This window comes from Peromyscus maniculatus, chromosome 21 (assembly GCF_049852395.1).
Source record: "Peromyscus maniculatus bairdii isolate BWxNUB_F1_BW_parent chromosome 21, HU_Pman_BW_mat_3.1, whole genome shotgun sequence".
Classification (NCBI taxonomy): domain Eukaryota; kingdom Metazoa; phylum Chordata; class Mammalia; order Rodentia; family Cricetidae; genus Peromyscus; species Peromyscus maniculatus.
This window is the reverse complement of record NC_134872.1, coordinates 24,123,808-24,139,287: the sequence shown is the minus strand read 5'-3', so window position 1 is coordinate 24,139,287 and position 15,480 is coordinate 24,123,808. Positions and strand designations below refer to the sequence as shown.

Genomic DNA, 15,480 nt, shown 5'->3' with positions numbered 1-15,480 from the left:
AGAAGATTTCTTTTTCCTCTTTAGAATGCAATGGATGAAAAAATGTCAGGGTCTAGAAGCATAACGTGTGGGTGGATACTGTTTTCCTAATAGTCCCATGTAGATATCTAAGAAAGTTGAATATCTTAATGTTATTGAATTGGCCTAAGCACAGAGAAATACAGGTCACAAAGAATATTTTATAAGAAACATTTTTCATTCCAAATGGAATTAATTATTTTCCCCCTTACCACAATTTTCTTTTGCTAAGAAAAATGTGCCTAAAATTTTTACTCAGTGATGAGATCATGGCAGGGAGTAACCTAACAGCTGAGGAAAGAACTCAGCCTTAGAGGCGTTCTCATATTTATTACATTATTATGTACCAAGAGGTTTTTATGACATATTATTTAAATACATATTGCCAGCCTGAAGGTTTAAACAGTGAATAGAGTCTGTAATGAGATAAGTCTCCAGTTCCCTGCCTTCTCACATGACTTTATGCCTATCAGGAAGGCTGGAAAATGATGTGCACAACATTGCTTCATTATAAAATGAGAATAAAATTAGTTATTGAACTACAGATAACACCCACAAGGGATTAGAAAGCCTACAAAACTTTACCCTGCATTAAAAAGTTGAGGTAAGGTCCATATAACTACTGCTGTTTTTGCTAAAACCTGGCCTGCCTTGGAGCTGGCATTTTAGATTGGTCACAGACCTGTTAATTACCTTTAAGTAATAATCTGGAAGTGGCTAGTGTTTTTGTAAGTGAGGGCACAATTCCAAATTTTTAATGACCCAGAGTTCTGGCAAAGATGGCACTCAATTTCAGAGCATGAATGCTTGACGCTAGTTGGGAAAACATCTTTTTATTGCTCCTCCATACTCTCTTTCATACTGTTTCTGGATGATTCAAACTTTCCCCCATTAACTTAGGGCCACACAGAGAGACAGATGCATTTGCATTGCCTTGTGTCTCCTCTGAATGGGAAGCTTCTCTTTCACTGTGTAAATCAGTACTGAATTCTTAAGCTGCAGTCTAATTTTTTAAATTCAGATGGGCTCATATCAATATTAGAAGGAATTTCCAGGTTTGTCTTCTTGTATATTTCCATCTCAAGCCACTGACAAGATTGCTTCTTCCTTGGCAGCAGAGTCTAAAAGTAACTTACTTTATGAGCCACACAGATCAAGCTATGCTTTATTCCTATGTGTATATGGAGGGTATTAAAGAGTGATATAGACTTTACATACCATGCTAATGATGTGAACATTATACATATACATATATATATATTCATTTTATAAAACTTTATTTAATCCTCTCATGCCCCATGGGAAATGGAAAGTTTTATTTCTTAGTTAGAGGTCGGAGAGTTAAGGTCCTATTGTCAGTAAAGAAAAATTCAAAGATTCCGTTTCACCAAAGAAAACCCAATGGTCTCTAAGCAGCAGAACCCAGTTTAAGCTGACTCCCCAAATGCCAGTTTCAGGTGTTTTGTTTTTCAGGTGCAAGGTCAAGAAGACAGAAACAAAGTGTGTGTATGCATTTGTTCCTCTCTTGGAGAAGAATGCATGGCAGGGCCAGCTTTGCCTAGCAATCGATTTAATGTGCTTCTTTGGAAAGGAAAAGAAATCCCTTGAAATGTCTCTGGCATTTTTTCCTGTGACATTGAAGTGTCAGAACATTTTGGGCTCATAAAGCAGTCAATTCCTTTAGGTGCCATAGACCTTTCAGCAGTTGTATATTTCTTAGTTAGTAAATGGCCAAATGTATTTCTTCTATATTTCAGTTCAAAATGAAATCACCTTAATGAAGAGATCTCACATGGAAACGATCTGTGCACATCAATAATGAATGAATTCTAAAAGGGCTTTAAAATAACTTCTGAGAGGCACAGGAGGAAATAACAAAATTTAAAGTGGCATTTCCAACTTGTTGGCAATACCCATAAGAGCTCATTCTCTCCCTATGGCTCTCAGCTTTCACAGCATTCTGTCCACATAGAATTCATGGATGCAGGTTGTAATGCACTGTTAATTTTTGGCAGGAAGAATTTATGACCACCGGGACCCAGTTAACCAGTGTCTATATGTCTTACACCATAGGAATACTTTTAAATTGTTGAAAAAATAGCAATAGGTATGATGTAAAAATCACATGAGTGACCATAAATAACACTTTCTTGAAATTCACCCTGTACACAAGTCCTTCCCACGATCTGTGGCCATCTGCAACCACATATTGACACAGATAACACATACACATACTCACTCCTCTTTCCCTTTATTTTAAGAGAATGGTCTATAAACTTTTCTTGATTCTTTGTCCATTTTTCTTTTTACAGATTTCTCTGGGCCTAAAATTTACTGCCTTTGTCTCTCCATCCTCTATAGATTCATGTAATCCTGAATGTACAATTTGTTTGTTTGTTTTTGTTGTGCTAAGTACCAAACCCAGGGATTGTTGAGCACTGGGAAGGTACTCACACTGTGCCCTAACCCCCAGCCCAATCCTACTTTGTTTTAATTGTTCAATATTTTAAAGTGGTGGTAGAGAAAGAACAGCAAGTAGCATTTTGTCTCCCATGTCTTTGTGTTTGTGTGGCTATGCCGGGAGGTTCAAGAATCCTGGGTTTCTGTGGCGGCCATGAGGTGCTTTTCATCTCTCGTGCCTTCTTATCTATTGTGTCTTTTCATTTACACACACACACACACACACACACACACACACACACACACACACACACACAGTATATGCTGAGCCTCTTCTGGATAACGGGCATACTATATAAAGTTTTTATTTAACAACTGCTCTTATAGAGCCTTCATTTTAGAATATGACAGTGTAATAGTTCATATGATTGTCAACTGATTAGACGGAGAATCACATTGGAGATGGGGCGATTCTAAATATGAGAGTGGCCATATTGTACAGGCTTGGTTGCTGGGTCGCATGGAAAAGGAGGCATCACATCAAGCACAGGCGTTTGTCTTGCTCTGCTTCCTGAGTGCTGATGCGATGTGACCAGCAACCTCACTCTGGGAGCCATGACTTCTCTTCCAGGATGGTTTTAAGCCCTTCTTAAACTGTGAGCCACAATGGGCCCCTCCTTCCTTGAGTTGCTCTTTTTTTAGTGTTTTGTCATAGCAACAAGAAAAGTACCAAACACAGACAGTCAGTGAAAAGATAAACGAGCTAGAAAGCTGTGCTAGGGTAATGCAAAGCACTCCCGTGTGTAAGAAAGTTACTAGTGAAAGAAGGGCAAAGTGTTGAGGCAATGTTTCATCTGCAGCCTAGTGAAGGAGATGGTCCTAGGACTCCTTGTGAAACAGTGAGGCAGAAAAAGGAAAAACTCCTGTCAAAACCCCGGAGAATGCAGGCAGGCATGACTTGAGGCCAGGGAGAAGAAGTGCAGGATGCTTGAGATGCACGGGGAGCAAACTGAAGATTCTGAGGGCATGCAATAGGTCACATGACTTCCCACACCCAGGAATGGCCTCTATGCTTTTTCTCCAGGTTTTTAAGATGAGACTCAAACTTAATCCACTAGGAAAGAGATTTACAAAACATTTATAGAAGACATACTTTCAGTCCTGTGGGATTTTACTGTTATGCTAACACTATTTAATGCTTTCTTGTTGTCTTCTACCCCAAGAACTTCTCACTACTTGCTTGATATACTCACTTGCTTCTCACTACTCAGTTATTTGATTCTTCTTCTAATTCAGAAAATCTAAAAGTTTCAACACAGGAAAGATAGCCCCAAAAGGTCACTGTTGTATTTGCCTGAGGTTAATTTTCCTCTAGTGTCCACTGAATTATGAAATATGTTGAATCTCCAGAAAAGAAAATACAGACACTATCATTCATTAGAATACAGATCAGTGGGGTTGGAGAGATAGAGCAGTGGTTAAGAATACTTGTTGATCCTTTAACAAACAGCAGACCGGGGTTCAGTTCCCATCACTCACAACCACCTGTGACTCCAATTTCAGGGGACCCATCACTCTCTTAAGGTCTTTGTGGGCTCTGAACATATGGAGTACATTTACATTCACTCAGGTAAAACACTCAGACACATAATATGAAAGCAATATAAAAAATATGTAGTTCTAGAAGATACTCACTGTCTTTCTTATACTCCAGATCTTGGAATGTGACATATATACAATGCTATGTTAGGGTTGGACCTAATCGAGTGAGAAAGGAAAAATAAAGAGACTTGAACAAGTCCCACTCTTCTTTAGCCTGCTCATTATTTCATTGCCTCATCAAAAATTCACTCAGTAATATTGCTCCCATGTTCTCTTTTCCTATCCCAGAGCACAGTATAGCAAGGTAGATAGTGTATTTGTAAGCAGGACAAACATCTCTACAGTCCAAGCCTGTGTTCTGTGGGAACAGAGAGAAATTGGCATTGAAAAGTATTTCTCAAGACAATTCTGTTACAAGATAGTGGGTATATATCCCTGATCCTCACTGAGAGGAAATAGCCTGAAGAAGACAAAGGAACAGGCATCAACAAATCTGAAGTTATCTTCGTGAAGAAAAGAACAGTTTGAGATTTTTTTATTAAGAATTTTTTCATCCATTTTACACACTAATCAAAGATTCCCTCCTCCCGCCCCTACCCAACTTACCCCCCCACTCCTACCCACAAGGAGGCAAGGCATCCCATGGGGAGGCACATCCAGCAGAGGCAAGTCCAGCCCCTTCCCCTGCCTCCAGGCTGCAGAAGTTGTCCCATCATAGGCTCCACAAAGCCTGCTCATGCATCAGAGATAGATTCTGACCCTACTACCAGGGGGCCTCCCAGGCAGATCAAGCTACACATCTGTCTCACCATGCAGAGGGCCTAGTCCAGTCCCATGTAGGCTCCACAGCCATTAATCCAGCTTTCATGAGTTCCCTCTAGTTTGGTTTGGTCGTCCATGCATGTTTCCTTATCATGATCCTGATGCACTTGCTCATAGAATCCCTCTTCTCTCTTTTTGACTGAACTCCTGGAGCTCTGACTAGTGGTTGGCTGTGGATCTCTGCATCTGCTTCCATCAGTCATTGGAGAAAAGTTCTCTTTCTTCTTCCCTATACCGTTTGGTTTCCCATTCTTCTGTATTATTCTATATCTTCCTTTCCCTATAATATTTTGTATATGAGAAAGTGCCCTTACCAGCATTCTTTCTTATACATACTTGACAGAAACACACTTATTTTAAGTGTCTTGCCATCCCATTGCATCAAATACTGCAAATTTGCTGGGGGTGGGCATTTAAATACAGACTATGTCATAAATCTGAAAGATGCCATTATCAGGTATTTTAAGGTATAAATGGTTTGTTGTTGTAAATACTGGAAACAGCACTCTATAATTTTAAAACTTTTTTTTTTTTTTTTTTTTTTTTTTTTTTTTTTTTCTTTTTTTGGTTTTTCGAGACAGGGTTTCTCTGTGTAGCTTTGTGCCTTTCCTGGAACTCACTTGGTAGCCCAGGCTGGCCTCGAACTCACAGAGATCCACCTGGCTCTGCCTCCCAAGTGCTGGGATTAAAGGCGTGCGCCACCACCGCCCGGCAATTTTAAAACTTTTATGTCTTTAGTTGATGCTGAAATGTTTGATAAAAAATTATCTCAGAGTAGATCTAATGCAGATGAAAGAACTTCAATGGCTTGCTGTATATGAATTCTCAGCATCCTTACAGGGTTGCTGTGGATCTGAAATGGTGCTGTGTTCTTTCTTTAGCTCCATCCCTTAGTCTCTATATTGTTTTAATTCACAGAGAAATGGTAATAGTGTCCGGTTGCTCCAACAACCATCTTCTTACATATTTCATATCTAGTATAAGGAAAGGACATATCAGCCACATATTGTATTTTTTTTTCTGACTTCAGTCACAGGCTTGCTAAAGAATCTAATTTAAGCCGGGCGGTGGTGGCACACGCCTTTAATCCCAGCACTCGGGAGGCAGAGCCAGGCGGATCTCTGTGAGTTCGAGGCCAGCCTGGGCTACCAAGTGAGTCCCAGGAAAGGCGCAAAGCTACACAGAGAAACCCTGTCTCGAAAAACCAAAAAAAAAAAAAAAAAAAAGAATCTAATTTACTATGAATGAAGAATAAAGGGGCTAACTTTAGTTAGGATAGCAGTATAAGAAGAGCTAGGTTTACCTCGCTTTCTCCAAAATTTGAAACTTGAGGAAGTTTTTTTTTTTTTGGGGGGGGGAGGTGTTTATTTTGGCTCATACTTCAAAGTACAGTTTATTATTCCAGGAAATCAGAGCAGCAGAAGACTGAATCCACAATCAGGAAGCACAGAATATAATTCAGTTTGCCAGCACAGAGAATGGCGTCACCCACAGTGGAAAGATCTATCCACTTCAGTTAACCTAATCAAATTAATCTTCCACAGTCATGACCAGAAGTCCATGTCTTAGGTGTCTATACAGTCATCAAGTTGACTTTGAAATTAACCATAACAAATAGTGGCTTAGGAAAAAAAATTGGTATCTTAATAAGCCTAAGAAATCACAGTTTTACAGAAGCTAATTAAAATTTTGTAATCAGGTATGTAGACAGATAATATTTTGATTTTACATTTTAATTTCAACATCTGTGCATTTTAAAGAATTTTAAAATACTGTAGGAGAAACCATACCATAACATCATACAGTTGAGGAAGTTTTATTAGACAAAGACTATGAAGTAGGGGTTAGCCTATCCCTTGCTTCATAGCCCATGTTGGTCTTAAACTGGAGTCTTCCTGTCAGAGGAGTTCTGGGATTATAGGAATGCAACACCATTCCCTTGGTGTAAAGAATAATCTTAGAGCAAGATAATTATCTGTCCTTGAAGCATTAAAGCAACATCTTATAAAACAGACACAAACAAAAACTGAGACTGAGATTTAAGTTCGTGGGGTAGGAACTGCCTTGTCACGGAGACTTCAAGATAAGCCAGTAAGTCTTTTTTTTTTTTTTTTTTTTTTTTTTTTTGTGTTTTTTTTTTATTATTATTATTATTTTACAACACCATTCAGTTCAACATAATAGCCACAGAATCCCCTGTTCTCCCCCTCTCGCCCACCCCTCCCCCCAGCCCACCCCCCATTCCCACCTCCTCCAGATCAAGGTCTCCCCCGAGGACCGGGGTTGACCTGGTAGACTCAGTCCAGGCAGGTCCATTCCCCCCTCCCAGACCGAGCCAAGTGTCCCTGCATAAGTCCCAGGATTCAAACAGCCAACTCATGCAACGAGTCCAGGACCTGGCACCAATGCACAGCTGCTCAACAGAGGAATCCCAAATGGCTGAAAGACATTTAAGGAATTGCTCAACTTCCCTAATCATCAGGGAAATGCAAATCAAGACAACTCTGAGATACCACCTTACGCCTGTCAGAGTGGCTAAGATCAAAAACACTGAAGACACTTTATGCTGGAGAAGCCAGTAAGTCTTAACCCACCAAACTTGATTCTGATTTTTTTCTGCTAGCTAGTTTGAATTGATTTTTCATAATATGAATTTTCCTTACTGAAATACAGTTATGAAAATTGTAGTGTGCTATATGCTATCAGATCAAAAAGATTTTAAACCCAATGTCTCATAAAATCATCCAAGTTCGGAGCTAGAGGAATTTTGCACATCTCTTCATTTAATCTGCCTATTTACAGTTTAAGCAAATTAATCCATGAGGTTGAATAACTCATTCAACACCTCACAGCATTGTAGTAAGGAGATAAAACCATGGGCTATGGAAAATTACACTTCCATTTTGGTGGATAGAAATGTGTGGGTACATTTATCAAAACTGTTCTTGGATAGTGTTTCTGTTGCATTTGCAGTGGCCAACATGAGCAGAAAAGCTACTAGCATCGTTCTCATAAAAATATTTAACAATGCTCATTATTTTCCATCTAAATACTCATTTAAATATAGAATCCCTACTCTTTTTAGTACTCTTCTGTATTTATATGCTAGAAATAAAATAGTTAAAACTAGCAATCAACAAAACAGAAACTTTTAGTCACAATGGAAAAAAAAGTCTATCAAATACACCTAACCTATTGTTTTTTTCTACTTTTATATTTTTATAAAAAGCAAACAAAGGTCATTAGGTGAACTTTTTAGAGTAGTCCATATGTCTACTCCTGTGTAATTATCAATACAAGACAATTCTTTTTCTTTGAGTTCTATGTGGCAAATCAGATACTTTACAAATCAATAATTTATGACATTATGCCTAAATTCTGACTTTTTTGGCATACCATCATGTGATATTTTAGGGAAGAAAAACTCCATTGTTATATTAGAATTATTTATTGGTCATGTGAGATATTTTGTGCTTATAATGTATAGGAGTAAACTTGGCAACTTCACATAGGGAAAAGAGATATTAAGGTTTAGAAACATCAGAGTTGTGTACAGCCAGTTATGACTTCTCCAACTCCATCATTCTCTTCTCAGCATCAAAAGTATATGGAGGCTCCAGAATTGCTGATTTGTTTTGAATTTATTTTGCATTTCCTAGAAATGTGTGTAAATGATATCCCCCGGAGAGACAGAGAGAAAAAAATCCATCTGAATTTACACCCCACACTTCCCTTATCAGGAAAGCATGTTTTCTATTGTCATTGAGTTTTGTAAGTTCTGAGAAATGTAGGGAAGTAGTCACTAGTGGATTGGTGTTTGTTATAAGAAAGCAGCTAGACATTAATTAATTGGAAGCAATGGCTGCTGAGGAAAAATGCTACTAAGCCTATTATAAAAATGAATCTTATTTTTTTCTGCCAAGTGCTTTATAATTAAAAGAAAATGGGGAAGCAAGGAGCTTAATCAGTAACAAAAATACTAATACAATATTGACATTTATATATTAATTTTAAAATAAGGATGACTAGGTCCTTATTGACCCAATTATACACTTAAAAGAAAGCTCAATTTCGAGCATGGTTTTCATGCTGGGTCTTGGGTCCTGAGTCCCTATTATTGGGAGGGGGTGTCTCAAATGGGATATTCATCAGTATCTTTGTTTCCTATTCTCCAGATGATAGTAGAACCAAGCTGAAGTTTTGTGAAAAGCCAAATAACCTAGCTGTCCTTGAGAAAATCATCCCTTCCTGCAAATGAGAATGTCTGGTTTAGAACTAGACCTAACAGGACAAAAGTATTGATATATCAATTTATCGTACATCAGTTAACCAGTCATTGACATTCCCTTGTATCAACTTTACCGTTGATCAAATTCCATAATTTGTGTATGTATCTTAGGATGTCCATTAAAGTCCTAACTCTTTCCCCCGCCTACCCTTTGCGGTGTGGTAAGGGACTTTATGGCATCTCATGTCCCCGTGCCTACCTCACATTTCCTGTATTCCTTTAAACCATCTCCAAGTACAAGATAAACTGCTTTTGTTCATCACCGACCCATCTCTCAAGATGTTACCGAGTGTGACAACTTAACAGGTCCAGCCAACTTGAATGAATTACACTTGAAAGGAAAAGTGCGCTCTCATCGTGCGATGCTTATTAAGCACTATCAAAATTTTGATGGAGAGGTCCCCTGGTGCCGCTTCCCCTTCTCAGAGCTGCATTAGTGCAGGTGTTTTGTGCCTGTCAAACCTTCGACACAGAAAGATCCACAGCGCATTTGGTTCCCATCGCTACCGCCGAAGCATTGCTTTTGTGCAAGGCACGCCTGCCTACTGTTCCCAGTCCAATTTCAGCTGTAAGTAATGATGGTGTGTTTCCACTTCCTTTGGGAGAGCCTTGCAAAGTTTAATTTACTGTTTCCTAACGACTTGTAGTAGTATCAGTAGCTAATGTTCGAAAATTTCAATAGCGGCAATTTCTGCTGATCTACATTTTGCCCTCAGAGATGAACGTTTTAATATCACCAGTGGGTTTTTCATACATAACAACTTTATTTCCTATGACTATAGAATGAGCCTGAAGTTTGCCATTTTCCTTCGGCTATAATCTTTTCCTTCGTGTTTGTGAATTTGAAAGCCCGAAGCGGTCTAGCCTTGCACGACAAAAACATGCAGCTGGCACAAAACTTGCTTGAATTTTACAGGTTTACTTTGCAGGGAGGCAGACTGCTTTGAATACTTCTGCGAACAGAGAGAGGTATAGAAGTTCAGAGAATTAAGCAATATATCCCGACATCACAAGTATTTCTGAAACTCTGAAAATCAATGATAATGGACACACACTCATTTTTCTTCTTTTATGTAACATGTTTATTATTTTTTCCTTTGAGAATTTCACATATGCATACAATGTATTTTGATGTTCCCATACTCCCCCACCTCCAACTTACCTTGGATGCCCCCACGTGTCCCTTCCCAAACTTCATGTTCTCTCCTAGAAACAACACCGAAAACAAAACAGTGAAAAATCCCCCAAACTTATTGTTGTTGAACCATCTCTTGTAGCAGGAACAACCCACCAATCACCACACCATCCAAGAAAAAGTCTCTCCTTCCTTGTAATGCACACTGTCTTGGTAAATTGTTGTGTGCTAGAACTCAACTGAGAAACTGGGTCTTCAGACTCAAACATGTTTCTTTCAAAGTGTCTCCCTACGCCCCCTTGTCTGAGGGTCAGCTGTCCCAACTCCCTTGATGAAGAAAAGAAAGCAGAAAAGAACAGCCCGAGAGAAAACACAGTGTGTCCTTAAGAATGATGAAAAGAGAAACCATTTGCATCAGAGGTTGCTATTGTTTAGCCCTCCATATGAAAGAACCTACAGTAGAAAAGAGAAGCCAGAAGTTTAGCCAGGGAGAGAAAGTGCAACCAGGAACCTTCTTCAGCCTCCCCTGCTGCTATCTGCTGCATGTTGTATATGCCTGATTTGACACTTTTAGCTCTGTCTGTTGGTACTTGTTTTTAATTTTTGGTTAGAAGCCTTACCAAGTGGGATAAACCTACTACTCTGCCAGGAACTCTAGCTGACTGGCTTTTTTTTTTTTTTTTTTTTTTTTTTTTTTTGGTGGGAGGGGGCAGGTTTCTCCAGTTAATTTTTAGTGGATGTTTTAGGTATCTAATTTGGTGATGTTTGCTATCTGTAATCTATCTATCTATCTATCTATCTATCTATCTATCTATCTATCTATCTATCTATCATCTATCTATAATCAATCTCTTACCATTTATTACTTCACTTTAACTTGCTATATGCTTAATAAACTCACTCATTTAAAGACAAAAGTATGGGTATCATAAATTGTCCATACAAAACACTCCACCAGCAGCCATGACCTCCAATAGCTCCTCAGCTACATGTGAGGCCCTCCCACATCCATGTGATATTTACCTTCTTATTTATTCACAGATGATGCAGTAATGGCTTCCATTCAGAAGAGAAGACTGAGGCACAAGGCAAACAGTAGCAGAGGCAAGGGCTTGGGCTTTATGACTCAAGGCTTCAAGCCATTTATTAATCTTGCTTTTTCTTTACTATTTACATAATTACTTCCCTCTTTTATTATTGAAAGTATTTTATCCTAGAGGTGTTGACAGTGAAAACTGTATGAGATTCATAATGAAATTCACTGTTAGTGAGTGAGGGACTTTAGGACAGGCTTGCTTTGTCGCCTGTTTACTAAGCACATCTTATGAAGCCCTTCCTCAAGCTCCCCACTTCCAGACCTTTTATAATGTGCCCCCCCCAGATGATCAGTTTTCAGTAAAGAAGCCTACATATTTACTGTCCACTGAGTCGTAAACAGTAACATTTCTTTATTTTAATTATGGTGTTTAGTTCTTGTGCATATATGTTATATAACTCCCACATAAAATGACTCAAGAAATAGTCTTGGAGGCCACTGGGTGAGTTCCAAAGTTGTTCCTACGCAGAAAACGAAGCAGGACCCCTTAGATTTTATACATAGTTACTGAATCTCCCAACCACAGTGAGCAAATGAGTCATCCTGAAGCAATTTATATCAACCCCCCTAAAGGCGGATACACTCTTTGAAACTTAACCGGAACAAGCTTCAGTGAGGAGCCTGGTGCATGCACAAGGATGTGACACTCAGCTGTGGAGGACCCAGCACCCCTGCTGCATGTGGGTTGCTGAGCCCTTGTGCTAGTATGCTGCTGTGCCACTGTGGAGAAAATTGCCATTTTCCCTGTGATCAAAGCATACGCCTTTTGGCTATCAAACACCCAACAATAAATTCCATTAAAATCCAAGAGCTCTGAAAAGCTGTTTTCAGGAGAAATCAAAACAAACCAGAAAAAGTCCTTGTAGACAAGAAAAGAAAAAAAATCAATTTTAGGTTAAAATCAGGCTGAGGGGAGTAGGAAAAGAGGAAATCTTTTAAGAAACCCCTGGGGTGCCTCCTCTGACTATTGGCAAACATTCAGTATTATTTAGAATGTTGGGCTGCCTGGCAGAGTGAAAGGTATGGTATGTTGCACCCTTATTAAGTCTTTTAGCAGTGAAAATGCTAAAAATTTCTCATGCTACAAGAGCCTGAGCTGACTGGGGAGGACTAGAGAAATCAATCCCTTTATTTAAGTCAAGGCACCAATAATATTTGTTTTGTTTTATTGTTGTTGGTTTTTTTCCCCTCTGAGTGTGATTTGCCATGTAAACTCATCTGTAGACTATTTCATAATCTTCTTTGGTAAGAATCAATAAAGGCATGTTGGAAATCATCTCCAAACTATACTCTTCTATTTGTACAACAATAATTAGTTTCCATTTTGGATCCCCAGGCATATCCTATGGTATTAGAATTCAGAGTTTCCGAACTTAGATCCCAAGAGCTAAAGCAGCTACCCAGAGCACCTATAGCATTAGCAGCCATGATAACATCCATTGCTTTTTTGAGAAGCAGCAATTTTTTTTCCCTAGAATGATAGAGAAATGAGTATTTCGTCTAGAAAGTGGTCTATGGCATGCCGAAGACCTAACATCTGGTGCATCCCCTTTTAAGTGTGCATTCAAACCCTCTTCTCCAGCGGTGGGCAAACTCTTGCACCAATGTTGTTACACAGTGTCCACATAGACACTGGATATCTGCTCCATGCCCTGCAGGTAGTATATAAGGCTACACAGGACCACACCCCCAAAAGAATTGTTTCTAAAAGTTAGGGATGAGCATGAGCTTCTTTCTGTTGTTCTTCCTGCCTACACCTCTTCAGCTTCCTCTTAGCAGTCTCTTGTCTTCTCATTTGCCTAACTGCAATGTTAAACTGCTTGTATTTCTCTGTCACCAATATTTCCTTTTCTAGGTTCAGTCCACATGCACAGTTCCCTAGGAATGTTCCTGTTCTAATGTTTCTCAATGAATCAGGTGAAGTCCTAGTTGTCCTTCAAGACTCAGTTTTCCATAATATATAGTACTTTCTATTTGTGTGTCACAATCATGGCACATAACATCAGGATACTGCAGGTCACTCGAAGGCTTCCAATATATTCCCACTTTACCAAGAGACAAAAATACAGTCCTTACACTGGCCTGTAATTTGTTACTTTCTAACTGCTGTTTCTGACTTCATCTAGAAGAATTTCTTTTTCTATTACAGAAACTTTATAATCAATTTTCCTCTTATGTAAGCCACGCTTTCCCCAACTATCTACCCAGCTTCCTCCATCATTTCTTTGTTCAACTGATGTTAGTAATACTTTCTTTGACACTCTTCTTATGCTTTTTAATGCATTGCATTCTTTTTCCTAACCACCTAAAATACTCCGGAATTCTTCACTGTGTGTTTCATGATTCTTACAACCACCTAGTAAAACACATACTTACATATGTAGAAATAGAGTTCTTCATTGTCTACTGTGAAACACATTCTCCACAAATATGTTTCTCTTATCCTCTTCCTCTATCATAGCATAGCCATGCAGTCAACACTATTGAATGGTCAGCTCTGGTATCTAGTACTCTCAGAGACAGTACCTTGTTTATTTTCTATCACTAGTTCTTATCCTATGTCCAGTTAGAGTATTTAATAGTTTGTTAACTTATTCAAATTGTTTGGAAAGCCAGCTGCTGGATTTAGGGAAATGATCAAAAGAATTTTTCTTTTAAGATGTTACTGAAGAAAGCAATGGTCATTGAATACTGGGAAGACAGGGGAGGACGTGCCAGTCTATGTTGAGAGATAAGCTATGTTCCATATATGGACGGACAGTTACACGTGGATGTGAGCTGCCCTATGGATGCTGGAAACTGAGCCCAGGGCCTCTGCAAGGGCAACGGATGTTCTCAATCTCTGAGCCCCTTCCTCAGACACCAGAACACTCTTGATAAAAGAAAAAAAGATCTGCTCTTTGGAAGGAACAGCTCTTAAACTAAACACACACTAGCACTCGGAGTAGCAAATTATGTGTGATGATAGTCCATCAATATAAGAAAGCCTCTATAACATTAGAGCTACACCGTCAGCCCAGACACAGCTCCCGAAGACTTTGGAGAAAACTTAGGTGATCTTCACAATTATTTTTTTTTATGCCTTTCCCTTTTCACATCTGTTCTCTCTCTCTTGATTCCCAATTCTGGTTCTTTACATAATGCATACACACAGGAGAATTCATTGCCTCTAAACAACTCAAGGACAGGGGCCTTATGTGTAGTTTTCATTTGCCACTTTGTACTATCCAGTGTTAATGGTTATGCTTTGGGTGCTGTGCACATGCAGTGATGTGTCTTGAAAGGGAACCAATGGGAAGGCCCGTAAGTCATTCTTAGTATGGTTATTGAGGTAAGCCGAGAACATAGATGAGAGGACTGGGAGATCACACACACACACACACACACACACACACACACACACACACACACACACGTGTGTGTGTGTGTGTGTGTGTGTGTATTCATCCTTCTTATTTGTCTTATTCTTTTCATAACAGCTATGGACTTAGTCTGGAGTCCCACAAGTTCTCATCTGAATCTGACTTGGCACAACTTGCTCCATTGTGGTCACTTCCTTGGTTTCTTTCAGGTGCTATAAATAGATTTTTGAGGAATCTTCTATTAGTTTTTTCCCAAAGTGAGATTTGTAGATAAGTGCTCTCAACTGATAAAAATCACCCCCCCCAAAAAAAAACCTTTATAGTAATTTGTTAAGGTAATTTTACACCTGTACAATTTAATAGACAAACCCAAGTGCACTTTGTGTATCCTCCTTGTTTCTTAAAGTGTTTTTTTTTTTACATTAGAAATTAGAAACTCTAGCTCTCAAAGACTTATTTAGGCTTCTTTCCAGATCCCCTGAAACGCTTATTCAGGCCTTAGGCTACAGATATCTGATCTGGCTTAAACCAGTCATTTATAGACAAGAAATCTGCACACCAGAAAAGCCAAATGATCAACCCACAAGTCCATAACAAACAGGGAACCAACATTACCTTTCTCTCCAATCCACAGTTAATTTTTTCTTCTTGTTTCTAACTCGGGCATTTATACCAGTCTTTCCTACTAGAGAGTGGGCCATGTTTCCTCTTCAATCTTTGTGCCATAATACTCTCAGGGAAGCCTATTCAACCACCT

General features: G+C 39.0%; 1 protein-coding gene across 7 annotated transcripts in view; it reads left to right on the top strand.

Annotated features, from left to right (window-relative positions):
- The window catches only part of Ctnna3 (catenin alpha 3), a 1,515,753-nt gene that overhangs the window by 860,481 nt on the left and 639,792 nt on the right, over positions 1–15,480 (top strand). The window contains exon 9 of one of the 7 annotated variants that reach the window (XM_042266695.2): positions 11,307–11,370. The exons of the other annotated variants lie outside the window; for them this stretch is intronic. Coding sequence (XP_042122629.1) covers positions 11,307–11,318 — 12 coding nt within the window. The 3' untranslated portion in view covers positions 11,319–11,370. Of the gene's footprint in view, positions 1–11,306; positions 11,371–15,480 lie in introns of those variants that run through there. 7 annotated transcript variants of the gene reach the window in all.